Here is a 21,884-nt window from a genome sequence, read left to right as displayed (position 1 = left end):
GCATTCTAGTAGTTTACAACAAGTAGATAATAATGAAATTGGTCTATAATTAGAAATTATTTGCCTAATGCCAGATTTGTGTATCGGTACAACTTGAGCAACCTTCCATACACTGGGAACAGTTTGCGATTCGACAGATTTTTGAAAGATGATAGTGAGATACCGCGCACACTATTCGGAGTATCTCTTTAAAAACGTGTTTGGAATGTTATCTGGTCCTGCACTTTTACTAGTATGTATCAATATTTAACAAGAGGCCGTGAACTCCGCTAAGCGTTATCTGAAGTTTTGGAAAACATGCTGAAGCACTACCACAGTGAAACGTAGGTAGTGCTTTTATCTGTTTTATCTGTTTTATCTGTTTTAAATCTGTTTTTATCTTCAATAAAAACAGATTTAAAATATGTAGTGAACGCTTCAGAGATCATGACAGCATTTGAACACGACTGTCCGTTAATGACCACAGAAGTTGAGTTGGACACAGGAGGAACAACCGTTTTCCAGAATTTGGATGGGTTGTCTTTTAGGAATGTCGTCAGAGTGTTGTTATAGTAGTAGTCTCTAGCGTGCTGCATTTTAGTCTTAAGAGTTTGTCTGAGTGATGTGAGCATTGAGTTTTCTCGGACATTCTGAGTGCGAGAGCCACGGCGGAAGCGCTTTATCCGGCGAATCAACTGTATAATCTCTCTAGTGTACCAAGGGTGCTTCGGTTTTCGCTTTACACATTTTTTTGGTATGAAATTGGCTATGCACTCTTCGACAATGTTGTGAAACATTTCAACTAACAAGTCAACACCTAAGGCATCACTCGAAAACATAAACTCATCAAAGTGTGATGCAAGCGAGGCGACAATAGAATTGTCAGCTCGGGAAAAGTCATGGACAGTACTATATGTTGGTTTATTGGGCTCTAGAGCAATATCTAGGTGGACAATTACCGCCTTGTGATCGGAGATGCCCTCCACAATGTCACATTCGCTATACAGGAGCCCATCAGTAAGGAAAACCAAATCCAAAATAGCAGATTCTCGGGTGCACGAGCTAACGACCTGTGTCAAATCATATGACACAGCGAGATTGATTAGAGCGTCGCAGATGGGTCGATCACGTCCAGTAGAAGAGAGAGAACGCCAGTCAATGTAGGGGGCATTAAAATCGCCACATATTATTAACTGGCTTTTTTGTAGCCTGTTCACTGCAATATAATCCGTGACAGCGTGGAGTGAATTGGCATCATTTGGCGGTCGGTATACAGCGCCAATCACAGTAGTAAAGCCGCCAAAGTCAATCTTGCACCAAACAGATTCGCTATCATTAAGGGGGGACGCGAGTCCTAAAAATTTTTTTCTTATTTTTGGTTTAATCTTTAATAAACTCCACTGTATGGGGTAATTTTTCGTGGTGATTTCAGATCTGTAATTAGATTTTTGATAGCTGTAGCAGTTCAAAAAATATTGAGGTCTGAAGTCAAATTAATTTCAAACTCGTTACGGGGCTTTTTGATGATTCCGTCTTGCTAAACCAAAAACTAAATGCATGACACCATTGCTAAAGACCTACTGTAGGGGGTGATGCTATTTTTATTCATTTGGAAGCATTTTGTGGACAAGAAAACAATCTTGCATTTATTATGAACATTTTTTTTTCTAATTAGCAGCGATTACTATACCTGAATGTAATTTTCATGACGGTGCAAGAGTAATAAAAATAGCATCACCCCCCAGATCATTTCAATACGAATAAAATACCACTTTTGTCATTTTTGGCCAAAAACAACCCAGAAAAAACACCCGTAAGGCGGAGTACAGTGTGCAAAAACATCGAACTGAAATAAATGCATTTGAAGTTTCAAACAAATGTAGCTTTTGCTGAAGTGAATGTACAGCAATACAAATGGCACCATTTTGAAGCTCTATGTTTTGTAAGAATGGCCATACTAAATGTGTGACTGCACACTCTCAAAATAATAGCACACTGGCCACTTAACTAGCACAAGAAACTTTATTAGGCACCATGCTCTACAAAGAGCATGGTGCCTGGGTTTCAAACCGAAGTGTAGAACTCTGTGTGGGCATGAATATAGTTCCAGTGTTGTACATGCAGGCTGCCTGATTGATAGCAGTCTCCATTACAATCAGTGAGGCATTTTTTTTTATTATTTAGTAGAATTGACCATGTTACTGAATGAAGGCTCTGAGTGTAAGTAGCCTTCCAAGTCATCTTCACCTGTCAGTGGCTGTGGAACTTAGGATCAGAGAGCCAGTGATGCAGCTGCTAGGTGCTTTCCAGAATTTTACATTTGTATGATGCCTCGATCACTTCTGCAGCCAGGTGTGTGCCAGCCCAAGGGGCCTAGTGCACAGAGCTCATGATGAGGTTCTCTTTATGAAGGGGTGGTATGATAGATATTGTTACGAGCTATCGTGACAATATGATAATAGAGTGAACGCGCAATGTGCTTCGTTGCGAGTCCGAAGTGCCGATGTGCGAAATTCATAGCTGCAGATACAAGGAGCCGACGCGCGATGTGCTTAGTCGCGTAGTTCAAGGTGCCGACGCGCGAAATTCCTAGCCGCGGGCTCGAGGAGTCGACCCTCGATGCGCTTATTCGCGCAGTCCGAGGTGCCGACGCGCGAAATGCCTAGTCGCGGGCTCGACGCGCTCATTCGCGCAGTCCTACGTGCCGACGCGCGAAATTCCTAGCCGCGGGCTCGAGGAGTCGACCCTCGATGCGCTTGTTCGCGCAGTCGGAGGCGCCGATGCACAAAATGATTAGGTGACGGTCCGAGAAGTCCGTGCTCGATGTGCATGATCGCCGAGTCGGAGACTCCCTATGCGCGAGATGTTTAGCCGCGTTTCCGAGGATTGCGTGCGCGATACGAATTTGTCACGAATTCGAAACACCGAGTGCTGAAAGGCTTAGCCCACATGTCCGATGATTCCACGCGTGAATCTTGGTCGCGAAGTCCGCGTCGCCGATGCTCGAAATGCTTAGCCGCGAGTCTGAAACGTCCACAAGCATAAGGATCGGCCACGCTAGTGCGATGTCCGCGTAGCGCCCGTTTTGACACGTCGAGATTACGGAGAGTGGAGACATCAAACTCGCGAGGTGAAAAGAGCCGAGCAGACGACGCGAGCGCCGGACCAATGGCGAACCGCGCTGGAGTCACGTGGCGGGCGCGGCCAATCGCAGACTCCGGCACGACCTTCAATCATTTGCTTTTTGTGCGCTTGTTTCTGTATGGAGGAGATCGCTGAAGCGGCAAATTTGAAGACGGAGAAATGCGCTTTCCAACGAGAGCAAGATGGCGGCGCTCGGTCGCGCCCACGGAGGAAGGAAACTAAGGAGAGGCCCTGACGCCACTCTTTGTGAAGCAAAAGTGAAGCCGGAAGTTGGCGTTGCTCATCGCGATGCTCCGCCTTTTGTGCCACCCTCCTCTCTTGTTTACATCTTTCGCGAAACCACGCCGCGCTGCGCGTGGTTTCGCGCACGCTCGCGCAACATCCGGCAGAGCACAGTGCAGGTAACACAGCGCAACAAGACACGGTGACTAACGTAAACCCGCCCACACAGCGCCTTTGCCACGGCACGAAACCTACCAGAGCAACACGTGTGAGCGCTCAAAATCAGAACAACGCCGCCATTGTGGCCCAAAAGGCGTGGCCATACAACAAAAAAAATAAAAAAGCAGCAAAAAAATGAGAACCTACTACGTCATTTCCGCCACATTTTTCTCCTAGCGCGCGGAGGGGGTAGGGCCTCTCCTTAGTTTCCTTCCTCCGTGGTCGCGCCGTTCCGGAGATATTGTGGCGTGAAAAACGCTGTTCTTTCTTGGTTTCCGCGAGATTTTTCGCCACCTTGGCTAATAAAACGAATTTTTAGAGCACTTCTTGGTGGTTTACAGGGATGATATTTGGGTATCAGATAGAAAAAGGGTTATAGAAACTGAAAATGTGATTTTCAAAAAATCGATTTTTTTTTTTCGCGATGTAAAACCCGCGTCCCCCCTTAAGCTTCGGCAGCAAAACGTATAAAAAGCGCTACGCCACCACCGCGACCAACAGTCCTGTCATTTCTCAACACCGAGTAAGCAGGCGGCAAAAATTCATTCTCAGAAATGGAGTCATGAAGCCAAGTCTCAGTAACACATATTACTGATGGTTTGTGACATTCTACAAGCCAGTTGAAACAAACATATTTGTTAACCAAGCTGCGCGCGTTAAAGTTCAGTAGTGTTAGTTTCCTTTTATGTGGAAGTCAGTTGGAATTCCTGGGAGCGGTGTAATCAGACGCCCTGACAACGCCCTTTCTGGCATCACTCCACTCGTACCGAACACTGTCGATAATCAGGTACTCTTGTTGTAACCGTACTTTCTTTGCGACTTTTCTGAGTTCCGTTGAATTCTGCCATAGGTTTCTGTGCACCTGTCGCACGCGTGCAGAAAAGTCTTCACTGATGTAAATGTTTGAACCTTTCAGTTTGCGTGCGTTAGCTAAGATATCTAGTTTAGTTCAAAAATCCAACAGTTTGATAATTACTGGTCTACCTTTACCTGTCCTTTTTTGCCCAAGTCTGTGGCAACGCTCGATGTTATCACACGTGACGTCAAGCTTTGACGTTAGCATGCTTAGTACTGAAGTAAGAAGTGCCTCAGGTGTTTCATTCAGCGTTTCAGATAATCCATAAATAACCAAGTTATTCCGTCGCGACCGATTTTCAAGGTCGTCATTCTTATGCTCCAGCTTTTGGATCATTTCTGAGAGACCAGAAACAGTATTTTCTAGTTCCTGCACGCGCTCACCGGCATCTTTGGTGTTGGCGACAAGTGACTCTAGTTTAGATAGACGATCATCGAAAGAGGCAATTTTGGAGGTTAGTGCAGATATTTCGTTGCTTATGCGAGCCTGTCCTGATAGCAATTCGGCGAACATTTTTTCAGTGATGGGACCGCAGCAAATGCGGAATGAAAAAAAGAAAATGTTTCTTTTCGTGGGAAATTTAACCCACGTAATTATTGATAGCACCCCCGAAATTGCGTCAATTTTTTAAAGAAAAAAGTGCGATCATTATGCGAGTAAATATGGTAAGCCTGCTAAAGAATTGGACATCATAAAAGCACATACCATTTACAAAAGCACTTTATTGCTGAAGCTAGCTTACGATGAAATAGCCTGTGTCTTCTGCTTGGGCAACTTCGCTGCCTGTGACAGCATGCACATCTCCACATTGTCTAAAAGAGTTGGAGCAGCTGAAGCCACAACCTTCCACATTCACGCAGAAGCGCCAGACTAGTGCGAGTGCTCCAATCACCTCGGAGGATTTGGGTGAAGGGTTGCCATTGTTTTCCTCATTGTGCCCGCTTTCACTTGTGCTCGGTACGATGTCGACAATGTAGTCTTCGTTGTCGGGCTCTCCTGTGGTCACGGCACCGCCATCTGCACTCACAAACTCGTCGGCCGTTGATCCGTCAATGGCTCCGGAAATTGTGACAGGTCACTCCTAACTTCAGCGACACCGGCAATGGCTTCGTCACACTGATGAGCATTTTCAGAGTCGTCACCGGGCACGCAGAAGCTGGCATGTCTGAAGCAGTTTCAGATAAACCACTTGTACATGGCCGCCTTGATGTCGCAGCCATGTGTATGCGTTGGGCGCCACGGGCACCAGGTGATTTTTCCGCCTTAGCCCTAATCTTCCCCTTGCTTTTCAAGATCATGCTGAGAGTGCCCCTCGGAATCTTGTACGCTGCGACGACATCCAACTTGTTACCGTGTTCCGACTCAAATTATGATTTTGAGCTTCATAGCGAAAGGCAAATTCAGTGCGCTTGGCGCTAGCCATCAAGGCAAGCATGCGGGAGAAGGCCCAAAAGGCACAAACACAACAAAAGAGGAAAGCAGCGAAGCAACTCGGACTTGCACCATCTTGAACGACGAGGGCACAAGAGCCTCTGAATGGCCGTCTGAGCAAGTGCTGCAAGCGGGCCAGGATAATTTCTTGCAGGGGGTTGTCGCTGACTCGCTCAACGCGGTGTGGACACAGTAGGGAGCGCGGGTGGATGGAGCCGCGCCACAGGGCTAAACCACTTTTGGGATGTGTCGGAGGATTTCCCCGGCGCCGCAAGGGAAAACCAACTTCTGGGGGGGGGGGGGGGCATGTTTGCACCGCTTGACATATCGAGAGTCACTGCTATTTTTGTTCAACATAAGCATAATTTTTGCTATATATACTTATAGTAACTATATCGTGTTTAGAAATTGTTTGACTGTAATTGTTTGTACTTTTTAAATGCAAATGAATGTCTGGATGGCAGCATTGCATTTATGTTTTTGTTCTCTTCACGTTTTCATTCGAACAAGTAAACTTTTTTTTCTCTCTCTCATTGACAAACTATAGCAGGAAGTTTTCTGGTCTGCGTGTGTGTATAAGTATATTATATGTACTCTGAATGTATGTATGAATCTGTGCCTGTTGCCAAGAAAAGGGGCAAGGACCCAGTCAAGCTGCTGTTTTGCAGCTTTTTGTTCTTGCCCTAGCATTCTTTTTCTGCTGTAAAAAAAAAGAATGCTGAAATAAAATGAAATGAAAAGAAAATGAAAAACCCTGTTTTCAGTATCATGGAGCCTCAATAAACCACCCTGCGACCTGCGGAGAAGCTTCCAAGTAAACACCTGCCGACAGGACCACTTGTCAAGGCCATTTGGTAGCACAAAGGGTTCCGAACTGTGGCACTACATCTCGCTGCACAAGACTCTGCGCTTGCAGAACTACTGAAACAGAGTATACATGCTTGTGCACCGTGACTGAATCGCTCTCAACCATGTTTATTGCATCCCCAAAATTGTAGACACTTTAGGCCTCATTCCCAAAGAACAAGGCCTCCTGCAAGACTACATCATTTGTTAGTCAACCACATGTACATGTACTTTCCCCGTCTTTGACACTGTTCCGTAAATAAGACTTCTTTTTCTGCATTTCCTGAGGAGTACCTACGGGCATTGTGGCTATAAGGTGAGCAACCGAGTTAAGTCGAGTGAAGCACTCACCGAGGAGGAGTAGACAATCTCCTCGCGCAGGAAGCGGTTCTCGCCGGCATTGGAATCAAACAGGCCCCAGTCCATCCTGATGTCCCAAGTGTAGGTGAAGCACGAGCTGACCACTGCCGACAGGATCCACAGGATGAAGAATGGGTGGCTGCTCGACGATGGGTAGCTGTCTGCAAGGGGGCATAAGCAGTACAGTGGAGGACTCATTAAATGGATTTTCAACCACTATGGTAGCTCATTCAATGTGGCAAAGCCTTGTTGCTGCAACCACAGCATCAGCCTGATTATGCTTACAGCGCAAGGCTAAACGTAAAGAGGTACAAGAAACAACATGGAGGTTGTGTGTAGCAATGTAAATTTCAATAAAGTACAGTTGAAAGTCCAGCGTCTGTCCGTGCCTAATGCCTTTTCCTTGTGTGCGCGTCCTTTGTGTTTCGCTGGTACCCCCTTTCTTCAAGTTCATCATGCACCAACTGGCCCAAGAGCTTGCGCTAAAGCAACACGAACAGTGCTGACTTCCACCTGAGAAGCAACTGAACTGTTTCTCTAGTTTTCGCTTTGGTGTTTTCATGGCACAGTCATATATGTGTGTTCTTTCTGCGAATAAGATCACTTGGAAGTCAACGCTGTTCATGTTGTTTTCGCTGGCTACATTTAGCCTTTCTCTGTAAGTACACAGCAGACCCTCATTATAATGAAATCACTTTATTCAAAGTTTTTTGTGGTCTCGCATTACTATGACTCTTGTATAGCGCCCATCCTTTTAACAAAATACCACTTACAACGAAGTCAACTTGCAGTCCCGATGACTTCGTTGTAACTGTATCAGGTTTACTGTATTTAGTACAACTAACCAACAAGCCCAAACTTTTATGTTGCACCGCATCAGGATGCAAACATTATGAAACAAATGAAAAGAAAATTAAATTCTGTGTTTGTTCTTGTGCCAAAACCACAATATCATTACGAAGTACGCCACAGTGGAGGAGTATCAATTAATTTTGACCCTCTGGGGTTTTTCAACATGCATCTAAACATAAGCACACAAGCGTTTTTGGCCACATCGAAATGCGACCGCACACGGCCAGGAATTGAACCCGTAACCTTGTGCTTAGCAGCGCAATGCCACTAAGTTACCGCAGTGGGCAACGAACAAAACAAACAAAGTCGAGACCAAGCGGAGAGTGAAGAAATGCCATTCAACACATTTCCCCAAGGACTTGGATAAAGAATGGTTTTAGACAGGCCGATGCTAAGCAGCCTCTGCAATGATCGGCAACATTCTCCTGCTTTTGTACAACACAATCCTTTGATGATTTTAAAGCATAAAAAAGGAACAGTGACCTTAGATGCAAGATTGCTTTTTTCTTTTTAACACAGACTGTTCAAAGCAGTGTGGCACAAAGATGTTAATTGTTGCTCCATAATGAAAGCATCTTATGCATTCCCGAGATTCCGGCAGAGGAGTAGCACATACAATGTAGTAAACACTTGTCTCAATTCCTTGACATTTCTTGCCTTGTGACAAGTTTTCCTCCACATCTTTTCATTTTTTTTTTCTGTGTTCTGCTACGTACTGCATACCTGCCAACTTGTAAACTACCAAATTCGTAAAAATCTTGCAGACATGACGGGAGGAGGAGGAAGAATGGAGGGGGAATATGTTTTTGAATGTCTGCCCTGAACACACTTTTTGTGGGATGGATAAACTGTTTATTAATGATGATTTACCTTTAGACTTAAAACTTAAAGCAGAAGCAGCAAAGAACTTGGAACAGTACAGACTGACAAGCAACACATCGTTTTTAGATCACAGTGACGCTTTCAAAGACTTCGCTGTAGCTGATCGGGCTTGTTTTAAGAACCTATGTGAATAAATTTGCTTGAAGCAGTTACCTCTGGCAAATGCAGCCTTGGGCTGGCATAAAGGTATTTATTCAAAATACCTTACAGGCCCGAAGAATGGGCATTGGGTAAGGGAAAACAATTTTACACCATATAAAGAGCAAACAATTATACAAAATTAAACAATTATACAATGCTTTGTTAATAATAACAATGAAGAATCAAGTTTACACCAACTCTAAAATTCTAAGATAAAAAGAAAAAAAGCATACAAGAATCAATGCAGGCAAGAAGTTTTTTTTTTTTTTATATACTAAGAAATGAATGTTTACGGCATGACAGAATTTTTCTTTGTTAGCTTCAGCTACCAGAATATCAGGAAGGTCGCTCCACAAGTGGGTGACACGTGGAAGCGCAGATGAGTTAAAAGCATCTGTTTTGCCGTAGACGCGCGTGAAAGAAAGATGATTATGCTATCTTCATGAGGTGAATGGAGAAACTTTTTCATAATTTCATAATTTTTTTATTAGTAAAAATACAGATAATTGCATGTGCGTAGTATACATAAGGAGGTCCCATAGTCAAAGACTGTATCGGGACCTCCTGCTAAAGACATTTCTGATGTTATACAATGTTTAAAGCAACAGTAGTACAGATGAGAGCTAAGAGTAATATCAAAACATGTTTATAGCATATGAGTAATAAGAACACTTGTTAACAGCAGGACAATATAAAAAACAGAATAAAATTAAAAAATTAAAAAAATTAAACAAAGAACAAGGAGAGTTTCAGTAAGTATTTATTATGAATGATTTTAGTTCTCTTTTAAATTGGTATAAATTTTTTGCATTTTTGATGATAGGTGGTAGAGTATTCCAAAGCAATACTGTGGAAAATTCCGCAGTCTGTTTACCATAGTTAGTTCGCACTTTAGGTAGAAGAAAATTATTATTGAGTGCAAATCTAGTGTGACTATGAGCTATTAGGTCACAAGGTGAGAAGCAGATTGACGGTAGTTCCTTAGTCATATATTTGTAGAATAATATTCCTAGATTATATTTGGTGAGTTCTGAAATGGTTAGGATGTTGTTTTCAAGTAGTAGGGATTTTCCATTAGTAAAGCGTGAACTGCTTGTAATTATTCTTATGGATTGGTTCTGGATTACCTGGAGGGATGCCAAGTGGGTGTTATAAGTGTTACACCAGCATAGTATGCCGTAGTTAATATGAGAGTGAATGAATGAGTGGTATAGCGAGATTAATGTATTATGTGTAAAGTAGGGACGAGTTTTAATTAGAACGCGAATACCGTGTGCTATTTTCTTTTTAATGTGAGAAATGTGATCTTTATATTTCAAGCTGCAGTCAAGAGAAATCCCAATAAAAGATGAGCACGGACTGGGAGAGATGGAGTGTGAGCCGAAAGTTAAAGGGGAGAATGCCGAATGTTGCTGATGTGAGGAAAATACAACAAATTTAGTCTTGGTGGCATTAATAGACAATAGGTTGGCATTACACCAACTTAAAACATTTTGTAGATCAGTATTTAGCTTGTTAATAAGAAGTGACATGTGTTTATCAGAGGAAAATATGGTAGTATCATCAGTGTACAGAATGCACTTAGTAGAGGACAAACAGTTAGGTAGGTCATTGATATAAATCAAAAACAGTAGTGGTCCTAAGATGGATCCTTGAGGGATGCCAATGTTAGTGGTTTGTTCTCTGGAGTAGACATTAGACACAGACACTATTTGAACCCTGTTTGATAAGTAACTTTTGAATAATGAGAGCGCAGGACCACGAACACCGATAGCCTCAAGCTTAGCAAAAAGGATAATATGGTTTAAGCAGTCGAATGCCTTTGTTAGATCAATGAAAACTGAACCTGCAAATAGACCATCGTCAATTATTTTTTTAATTGGTCAGTTAGATGTATGAGTGCCAAATCTGTGGAGTATCCATTACGAAAGCCAAATTGGCATGAAGAGAGAATATTAAATTTAGTGAGATATTTGGTTAGACGCAATGCGATTAATTTCTCCAGAACTTTGCCGAAAAAGGGTAAAATACAAATAGGGTGGTAGTTATGTGTTAATGTACTGTCACCTTTTTTTAGAACTGGAATGACTTTACGGCGCTTAAGCTCGTTAGGAAACACACCAGTCTTGAATATCGAATTGGTAATATGAGACATGATATCAGAAATTAGGTGGGCAATCATTTTAATGGTAGTAGGTAGAACTTCATCTATTCCAGCACTGGTGGGTTTTAGGTGACATATAACGTTATATATTTCTTCTGGCGTTGTGGGGAAAAGAAAAAATGTGTGAGGGAGACGATTAAGTTGGAGTTACTTGTGAAGGAGAGGGTGTGTCATTATCAAAAAAATAGGAGCTGAAGGTGTTGGCTATTTGGTTAGGGGAGTTATACTCTGAGTTATTGTATATAATTTTTGATAGCTGTTCTGGTTTAGAATTCCTGTTTAGAAAGGAGTTGACGATGTTCCATTTCAATTTGCTGTTATTGGCAGCTTGTAAGATTTTTTGTTCAAGATATAATCGTTTTGCCACTTTTAACTGGTTGTTTATAGAGTTACGTAACCTTTTATATCGGGCAATTAATTTGGTATTAAAAGGCTGGTTTTTAGTTTTTTTTGTACAGGTTATCGTGTTAACGCAAAGCTGCTAATAACTTTTTAGACATCCATGGATTGTGAGAGAATGCAATGGTTTTTTTACATTTCCTTTTACAAGTGAATTTATGAATAAGTGATATAATTACAGTAAGAAATTTAGAAAATGCTTTCTGAGAATCATTAAAAGTTTTTATTTCAGACCAGTCTATATTAGCAATGGCAGTTATGAAGCTCTCTTTGTTCAGAACGTATTTGAAGTGTGGAAGAGGGCAAGGACTCGAGTTATGTTTAAAACGTAGAAGCAATGGGTAATGATCTGTTATGTCCATATCAAGAACTTTTGCCTCTGGTGAAGTTATTAAGTTAGATAGGACATGATCAATTAGCGTCCCTGTGCCACTGGGAACCTGTCGTGTAGGAACATCAATTAAGCATTCATGTCCGTAGCTTTGTAGTAGACTGGTGTAAGAAATAACTGTTGGTGATGTGTCATTGAGTAGATTAATGTTGATATCACCCATTACAATGACATTTTTATTTTCTAGTGAGAGGGTATGTAAAGTATGATCAAGATTATTAAAAAAGTCGTCGACTGATGATGAAGGCGAACAATAAATGCATCCAAATATGAAATCTCTGTTATCATTAGAGGGAGAACAATTAACTATTTCAATCCAGACAGATTCGCAATTAGTGATGGGTAAATGTAGATCATGTCGTCTGCGATAAGTAAGATCAGGAGAGATATATATTGCCGCACCACCATGACTGCTAGTTAATCTGTTGCAATATTCTGCATTGTAGTTAAGGAAGCAATAAAGATTTTTGTCATCGTCTGACAACCAAGTTTCAGTGAAGGCAATTAACGAGAATGAGCTAGAAGATGAAAAAAGGAAATGATTAATCTCCTCAAAGTGTTTGCGAAGACTTCTAGCATTGAAATGAATGACGGAATGAAATCCACTTATAAAAGAGTTAACTTGATTAGGTTCCAGGAAAGAGGCCATGATAAGCGGTGAGACAATGAACACTGGTTGCGATGGTATTAGTCTATTCTAGTCAAGTTGGAATGATCACAGATGCGCAGAACTCTGCTGTTAGTAGTCTTTCTAGCCTTGATTTGACAGTTGTCAGTCCAAAGAAACATCCACTTCTTTTCTTTCTTCAGTGTTAGGGCTTTGAAAAACAGGGCCTTGTTACATGGGGTCAGATGGTCGTTTACGAAGATAGGTACGTTAGAAATGCTAGAGAAGCCTAGATCACTGACACAAAGCTTGGCCTTACGTGCTTTACTGATGAAGTAAGATTTTTTAGTTCGAGAGCAGAAACGTGCAATGATGTTTTTTTGCAGAGCTATTGGTGATGACCTCGGTCCATGAACATACTTGTGGAACAGCAATAGAAATGCTACATCCAGACGAGTGTTCAAAGAAGGAATTGATAGAATATTTTTAATTTGCGTTATACTTTCGATCCAGTTGTAATTTTGTGAAATGAATGTATCATCATAATTAATATTTTGTATCTTTTTTTTCCCCATATTGTGCATCCCAAATTTCAACACCTTATTGTTCCTAACACTTGATCAAATATTAAGAACATTTTATATTAAGCCTAAATACATAAATTTTACGAGAAATTCGGGAGAGTTAGCAGATATGCTACTGCCATACACGCTGTGTAATATCTGTTTATTTACGAGTACACACTAGGCTACATAACTAAGAACTACATAAAAGGAGTGCCTTTCATAGTGACAGATCAACAAGAGGAGGCAGGTTGGTGGCTGTGCTGGTAAATAAAAATGTGCCAGTCACTCTTGCGTCACGCTGACGATATAGAAACTATTAGCCTAAAAGTTTCTTGTTGGAGACAATCTTTCCTGCTGTTTGCTGTTTATCGAGCACCTCGCTCCCCATCCCAATTCTTGAGTGATTTGCGTGCACCTAACGCGCCATTCGTGCACAAAAAAATTGTTTAATAGGAGACTTTAATCTTCCAGAAGTTAACTGGGAGCATATTGGTTCTTGTGCTGAGCTCACTTTCCATTCAAGCTATATGCATGATATAATCCTGTGCCCCAATTTATAACAAGTTGCAAATTTACCCATGCACATGCACGGTTCTTCATTATCAGTATTTGATCTTGTGTTTGTGAGTAGAACAGTCGAAAAGATTTCAGTATCGGTCAAACACGGCATATACGATCATGAAATGCTGTGCTTTCTTGCTGTTTGGAAAAATGTGATCCAAGTAAAATGAAAAGTGCTTTAGTGAAGGTCTCTTCGCATGCCAAGGACGAAACTATGTGAGATTATCTGGATCTTCACCCCAGCAGCATTCAAGGAAGCAATGTTATAGAACTTTGGGACCGGTTCAAAAGACTTTGCACATTCCATATTCAAAAATTTGCACCAAGCAAAACAAAGAAAACAGCAAAAGTTAATCCTTGGGTGACGCAAGAAGTCATTCACTTAAAAAATAAAAATAAAATGCTGGAGCCGAAGAAATTCCCCTAGAATAAAGATGCAAAATGTGCAAGCTACGTTGAGCTCGTCTACTGGGCATGCTAAACAGCAATAATCATATTTTGCCCAATTTTATTCGCACTGTGCCACAAAAATTTTGGACATTTTTGAGTAAAAAAGAAAACAAACCAGTGGAATAAACAGTGGATGGTAGCATACTCATTGTCGAAAAGCAAAGTATTGCAGAGCATTTCAAAGCATACTTCTACAGTATCTTTACCAATGCAAATGACTTTTCACTTCCTATTCCTCCACTGTCTGGAACAAACTCGGAGCTTGTATCTGTACCAGGTGTAGTTTCCATGCTCCCCCCCCCCCCCTTAACTTGAAAACAAAATCTGCTCCTGGTCCCGACAACATGCCAAATGTTTTTCTGTGTCGATACCCAGAAATGATGTACCCACAGCAACCTTTACTACTGACTGGTGAACTGTGTGTGTAGTGCCAGTCCCAAAGAAAGGTGGCCCTCTATTGCTAATGTTATTGTTGTGTATAGGGGGCACTGTCAATTACATCAGCTGTATATAAGCGATTGCCACCAGAATAAAGTTCAGTTCCGTAGTTCCCCGTCAATGTATAGTCTTGTCTAATCATTCGGCACTTCGCGACACCACAATCTGGCGCAGTCAGCGAAGCTAGCGAGCTAGCGACGAACTGCATTCCTTTACCTGGCTTCATGCTGTTCCAAGGGGTGTCACCTAGGAGATAGCAGCATAAGGACTACCGCCATTACCGCCTTTCCTGGAGACTCCTGGAGATGCGACCATTCCATGGAAGTAGTGGCGCGATGATTTCACAAATTTCCTTGAAGCGACAGGGATGGACACACAACTGCCACTACGGAAAAAGGCCATTCTGCTGCAATGTCTTGGGGTCCAGGGACACCGTGTTTTTCACACATTGGGCCTCGAGTCGGCACGAACGTCAGATACGACAAAAGCTGGGCCAGAGGCAAGCAAACCAGCAGGAAAAGACAAAATGGAGGCAAGTGAAGGGGATAGTTACACGGAGGCATTGAGTCTATTGGAGCATCAGTTCTCAAGCACCGTCAACGTACTTGTCGAGTGACGTCAATTCACGTTACGTCGGCAACTGCCGAATGAGCCGATACGAGAGTACGTCAGTGCCCTTCATCATCATCATCATCATCATCATCATCATCATCATCATCATCATCATCATTATCATCAGCCTAGTTACGCCCACTGCAGGGCAAAGGCCTCTCCCATACTTCTCCAACTACCCCGGTCATGTAGTAATTGTGGCCATGTTGTCCCTGCAAACGTCTTAATGTCATCCGCCCACCTAACTTTCTGCCGCCCCCTGCTACGCTTCCCTTCCCTTGGAATCCAGTCCGTAACCCTTAATGACCATCGGTTATCTTCCCTCCTCATTACATGTCCGGCCCATGCCCATTTCTTTTTCTTGATTTCAACTAAGATGTCATTTACCCGCGTTTGTTGCCTCACCCAATCTGCTCTTTTCTTATCCCTTAACGTTACACCCATCATTCTTCTTTCCATAGCTTGTTGCGTCGTCCTCAATTTCAGCAGAACCCTTTTCGTAAGCCTCCAGGTTTCTGCCCCATATGTGAGTACTGGTAACACACAGCTGTTATACACTTTCCTTTTGAGGGATAGTGGCAACCTGCTGTTCATGATTTGAGAATGCCTGCCAAACGCACCCCAGCCCATTCTTATTCTGGTTATTTCAGTCTCATGATCCGGATCCGTGGTCACTACCTGCCCTAAGTAGATGTATTCCCTTACCACTTCCAGTGCCTCGCTACCTATCGTAAACTGCTGTTCTCTTCCAAGACTGTTAAACATTACTTTAGTTTTCTGCAGATTAATTTTCAGACCCACCCTTCTGCTTTGCCTCTCCAGGTCAGTGAGCATGCATTGCAATTGGTCTCCTGAGTTACTAAGCAAGGCAATATCATCAGCGAATCGCAAGTTGCTAAGGTATTCTCCATCAACTTTTATCCCCAATTCTTCCCACTCCAGGTCTCTGAATACCTCCTGTAAAGATGCTGTGAATAGCATTGGAGAGATGGTATCTCCCTGTCTGACGCCTTTCTTTATTGGGATTTTGTTGCTTTCTTTGTGGAGGACTACGGTGGCTGTGGAGCCGCTATAGATATCTTCCAGTATTTTTACATATGGCTCATCTACACCCTGATTCCGTAATGCCTCCATGACTGCTGAGGTTTCGACTGAATCAGACGCTTTCTCGTAATCAATGAAAGCTATATATAAGGGTTGGTTATATTCTGCACATTTCTCTATCACTTGATTGATAGTGTGAATATGGTCTATTGTTGAGTAGCCCTTACGGAATCCTGCCTGGTCCTTTGGTTGACAGAAGTCTAAGGTGTTCCTGATTCTATTTGCGATTACCTTAGTAAATACTTTGTAGGCAACGGACAGTAAGCTGATCGGTCTATAATTTTTCAAGTCTTTGGCGTCCCCTTTCTTATGGATTAGGATTATGTTAGCGTTCTTCCAAGATTCCGGTATGCTCGAGGTTATGAGGCATTGCGTATACAGGGTGGCCAGTTTCTCTAGAACAATCTGACCACCATCCTTCAGCAAATCTGCTGTTACCTGATCCTCCACAGCTGCCTTCCCCCTTTGCATAGCTCCTAAGGCTTTCTTTACTTCTTCTGGCGTTACCTGTGGGATTTCGAATTCCTCTAGGCTATTCTCTCTTCCACTATCGTCGTGGGTGCCACTGGTACTGTATAAATCTCTATAGAACTCCTCAGCCACTTGAACTATCTCATCCATATTAGTAATGATATTGCCGGCTTTGTCTCTTAACGCACACATCTGATTCTTGCCTATTCCTAGTTTCTTCTTCACTGTTTTTAGGCTTCCTCTGTTCCTGAGAGCCTGTTCAATTCTATCCATATTATAGTTCCTGATGTCCGCAGTGTTACGCTTGTTGATTAGCTTAGAAAGTTCTGCCAGTTCTATTCTAGCTGTAGGGTTAGAGGCTTTCATACATTGGCGTTTCTTGATCAGATCTTTCGTCTCCTGTGATAGCTTACTGGTTTCCTGTCTAACGGCGTTACCACCAACTTCTATTGCGCACTCCTTAAAGGGACACTAAAGGTTACCAGAAACTCAAGTTAAAGTGGTAGAGCAATGTTCTAGAACGTCTAAGGCATCAATATAATCGCGAACATAGCTTTAGTAACCGAGAAATTGAGGTAAATGCATGACACGATTTGAGACCCCCCAGCGACATTCCGGTACTAGCCCGATGACGAAAGGACTCCTCATAATTTGTGTTACTAATACTCAACTACTCGTATTAAAAATATCATTTCATTCGATTATAAGACGGAAAAAAATGTTACTCGTCTACGTCTATTCGATTCTAAGAAAAAATAACATTTTGACGTTACCCTTCAGTAATATGGGTGTTCGAAAGGTTTCGTTTTCGCTCGACTCTGCGCCGCGCACGCTTTGGAGTTTCAGTAGTTTCGTTATCGCGTCGTGCTGTGAGGGTTCTGCTGGCTCGCGAAACTTTCATTTGGAACAAGCAGCGAGAATGCCACGTCCATGTGATGTCGTGGGAAGCCCTCGTTGCTTTCCCGCTGCGGAGAGCCGGTGTCGAGGCCGCCATCGTAGTACGCAACGACGCCGGCAGTGCGAGCCCTCAGCAGCAGGTCGCGCTCGTCGGTGCTCAAATCACTGAAGTTGAGCCCACCATCGCGAGCCAATCTGTCGGTGTCAGGGTCCATTGCGACGAGCGTCGAAGTTGGCGTCATAGAATGAAGTACCAGCTTATGGGCGTCTTGCGCTGGAGTTTGAGGTATAGTAGCGGCGCCTGGTGGCGGTGCGGGAAACGACATCTGGGTCGTGCCAGCTTGGGTCGTATTGAGCCCTGGCTGTGGCGAAGCACGTTTCTAGGCCGAGTTTTGCGTCGATTCACACATTTTTATGCCCTGTTGCGAGTGCGAAAAGGCTCGTCGCTTCTCATAGACCACGCTGACCACGCTGCGAGCTCACCGCAGCCTATAGTTTAACGAAAACGGACTCTCCGTGTGCCGTGAGACGTAATGTGGGACGTAATTCGTTTCTCCTTCCGCTAGCCACCATACTCCCGCTTTCGCTCTGCTGTCGGCTCTGTCTTGGCTCTGTTTCGGGCCGCGCGTTCGCGTTTTGCGCAGTAAAGCCGTAGCGCCGTCTGCGGACGCCGTTCTACTCACCGATGGCGCAACGTCACTATGAGACCATGATGTCAGTACTCCTCGATCGGAGGGCGGGAGATTTGAACTGCGCTAGAGGTATGCGGACGCTTCAGAACGCATTTTCTCTTAAAATAAGTCTCTCCTTGGCACGAAACAAGCGTTTCGAGGTTTCTGTGATGGTATTTCAACAGTCCACGTTGACTTAATAGTAACCTTTAGTGTCCCTTTAATGATGCCCATGAGATTGTCGTTCATTGCTTCAACACTAAGGTCCTCTTCCTGAGTTAAAGCCGAATATCTGTTCTGTAGCTTGATCTGGAATTCCTCTAGTTTCCCTCTTACCGCTAAATCATTGATTGGTTTCTTGTGTACCAGTTTCTTCCGTTGCCTCCTCAAGTCTAGGCTAATTCGAGTTCTTACCATCCTATGGTCACTGCAGCGTACCTTGGAGAGCATGCCTACATCTTAGAGCATGAAGTCGATTTCATTTCTAGTCTCACCATTCGGGCTCCTCCACGTCCACTTTCGGCTAACCCGCTTGCGGAAAAAGGTATTCATTATCCGCATATTATTCTGTTCTGCAAACTCTACTAATAACTCTCCTCTGCTATTCCTAGAGCCTATGCCATATTTCCCCACTGACTTGTCTCCAGCCTGCTTCTTGCCTACCCTGGCATTGAAGTCACCCATCAGTATAGTGTATTCTGTTTTGACTTTACCCATCGCCGATTCCACGTCTTCGTAAAAGCTTTCGACTTCCTGGTCATCATGACTGCATGTAGGGACATAGACTTGTACTACCTTCAATTTGTACCTCTTATTAAGTTTCACAACAAGACCTGCCACCCTCTCGTTAATGCTATAGAATTCCTGTATGTTACCAGCTATTTCCTTATTAATCAGGAATCAGACTCCTAGTTCTCGTCTCTCCGCTAAGCCCCGGTAGCACAGGACGTGCCCACTTTTTAGCACTGTATATGCTTCTTTCGTCCTCCTAACCTCACTGAGCCCTATTATATCCCATTTACTACCCTCTAATTCCTCCAATAACACTGCTAGACTCGCCTCACTAGATAACGTTCTAACGTTAAACGTTGCCAGGTTCAGATTCCAATGGCGGCCTGTCCAGAGCCAGGTATTCTTAGCACCCTCTGCAGCGTCACAGATCTGACCGCCGCCGTGGTCAGTTGCTTCGCGGCTGCTGGGGACTGAGGGCCGGGGTTTGATTGTTGTATTCATATAGGAGGTTGTGGCCAAGTACCGCACCAGGGTGGCCAATCCTGCTCTGGTGAGAGAGTGCGTTACCAGTTCTGGTCACCGGGATCAGGCCGCACTCCAGGCCTGTTTGTGCAATTTTCTCAACACACGGTTTTTTTTTTTTTATTTTCCGGTGGAGAATTGCGTGGCACCGGGATTTGAACCACGGTCCTCTTGCACGGGAGGCGGATACTCTACCGTCCCCGCAGGAGTTAAATTAAAAATTAAATTATGGGGTTTTACGTGACGAAACCACTTTCTGATTATGAGGTATGCCGTAGTGGAGGACTCCGGAAATTTCGACCACCTGGGGTTCTTTAACGTGCACCTAATTCTAAGTACATGGGTGTTTTCGCATTTCGCCCCCATCGAAATGCGGCCGCCGTGGCCGGGATTCGATCCCGCGACCTCGTGCTCAGTAGTCTAACACCATAGCCACTGAGCAACCACGGCGGGTCCCGCAGGAGTTGTGCGCCTCATTTCACCTACAGTGGTGCCCTATTTGATCAGTCAAGGTGGACCAATCTGAGCTCGGTTATACCGCACGGATGGCACTCAGCTAGGGAACCTGGTATTTATGACCTGCACATGTGTGGCCATATATAATTGACCATATATATCTTTTTTTTTTTGAAGGAGGGTTCCCGTACAGTGATAAAATAAAGGAAAAGACATTAAAAAGAAAAAAAATTTGGGGGGAAAAAAGGAACATAAGAGGTGATTTGAACTCGTGACCCTTGGATGTTGCCCGGAAAGATAGCTCAGTCTGTTGGTTCGTCAGGCCCCAGGTTACTTTCAAACGCCATAGCTCCTGCTCCGAGCCTCATACTTACGTGGAAAGGGACTGATGTTGTCCGCGATAGTCGCGATAGTGGTTGGATGTTGTCCGCGATAGTGTTGCCCGCGATAGTGGTTGGAAGGCATACTTTCTTGGAAAAATGGCCGCCCGAGGAAAAGAGCGAACTTGAGCGGCTTTAGAGACTAGGAAAACTGCCTTAAAATATTTAGACTTGAGGGAAAGCTTCGTTTACAAACTATAACACGGCAATCAGCACTCGAATACGACGAGAGAAATTATTGAGACGTGGAAAACTCCCTTGAAATAAATATGGTTTGCGAGACAAATCGTTGTAAGTATTGAACCTCTTAAAAGATGAGGGGGAATAAGCGCTCACCGAGAGGGCATCGTCCGCGCAAGACCACCACCAGGCACCTTACTGAGACGGGGAGGACTCTGCGGCCGGAACAAAGCCTCCCTCCTCCGCCGGCCAAGAGGGGAAAACGCGCTTTCCGATCGTTCAAGGTTGCGCGGACCTAGTATAACTCTAGCGTCTAGGAAAAGCTTAAACAGGTGCGAGGGCGGCACGCATAGCGTGGGAAGCTAGCCACCAGAATAAGTATCTCAGGGACTGCTGCTGACGAGGGCGAAATACCTTCGTGTAATTATAATAACCCTAATAGGACTATTTTCGAAGAAAAAAAAGGAAACAGCCCAGAGGGCTATACTACGAGAGCTATGACTGATAATTTTCTCTCTCTCTCTCTCTCTCTATATATATATATATATATATATATATATATATATATATATATATATATATATATATATATATATATATATATTCATCTCATCTATGGGATCGCATGCGCACGCTGTTGCTTTGTCTCTGCGTGTAGTAGTTAAGAGAGCCAGTTTAAGGGCGGAGAAGAAGGAAGGAAAGGAAAGTCTCTGAAGCAAAATTGCAGCGCCGTGGTTTTAAAGCGCACCCGGGGTAGACAAACGGAAGGCGGTATAAGCGTGCGTGGCCATGATAGTGCCCTTCGATAGTTAGCAAAGACGTGCGACTTCGGGCATTTCTTGGAAGCGGCTCTACAGGACAGGGTTGTTGACGGAGTACGGAGAACTGAGTTACAACAGAAATTGCTCGTGAAGGGGTCATAACTTACAATCGCAAGAGGCAGTAGAAATGCTGCAGATGTACAAGCAGGCAGCGGAGGGCGCTGCGGTCTATGACCAAGGGTCACTACAAACAGACACAGTGCAGCACGTATCTCAAGGCAGAGGCCCAGGCAGTGACTCGGCAATGACGCCGGTGCGCAGGTGTTACCGGTGCGGCTCTACAAGGCACCTAGCTAATTAACAGGAATGTAAAGCACGGGGGAAACGTTGCTCCCAGTGCCACAGGATGGGACATTTCCGAGCAGTCTGTGGCAGGTCGGCGGAGCGGGATGTGCGGACGGTCCGAAGCGACGGCGCTAACGAGGAGGATGTCCTCACTGTGCTGGCAGTCAGACAAGTGGAACGAAGGACTTTGGTTGTTGACGTCCTTATTGAGAACGAGCCACTTCAGTTGCTGGTGGATACTGGAT

The 21,884-nt window shown here is 43.8% G+C and overlaps 1 protein-coding gene across 4 annotated transcripts in view; it reads right to left on the bottom strand.

Annotated features, from left to right (window-relative positions):
• LOC142568471 (solute carrier family 53 member 1) overlaps positions 1 to 21,884 on the bottom strand; it is a 345,150-nt gene that overhangs the window by 63,477 nt on the left and 259,789 nt on the right. For all 4 annotated transcript variants that reach the window (XM_075678397.1, XM_075678395.1, XM_075678398.1 and 1 more), the window contains one exon: positions 7,049 to 7,218. In XM_075678397.1, the coding sequence (XP_075534512.1) occupies positions 7,049 to 7,218 (170 nt within the window). The remainder of the gene's footprint in view (positions 1 to 7,048; positions 7,219 to 21,884) is intronic.

This window comes from Dermacentor variabilis, unplaced genomic scaffold (assembly GCF_050947875.1).
Source record: "Dermacentor variabilis isolate Ectoservices unplaced genomic scaffold, ASM5094787v1 scaffold_19, whole genome shotgun sequence".
Lineage (NCBI taxonomy): Eukaryota > Metazoa > Arthropoda > Arachnida > Ixodida > Ixodidae > Dermacentor > Dermacentor variabilis.
The sequence above is the reverse complement of the archived record's forward strand: the minus strand, read 5'-3'. Positions and strand labels throughout refer to the sequence as shown.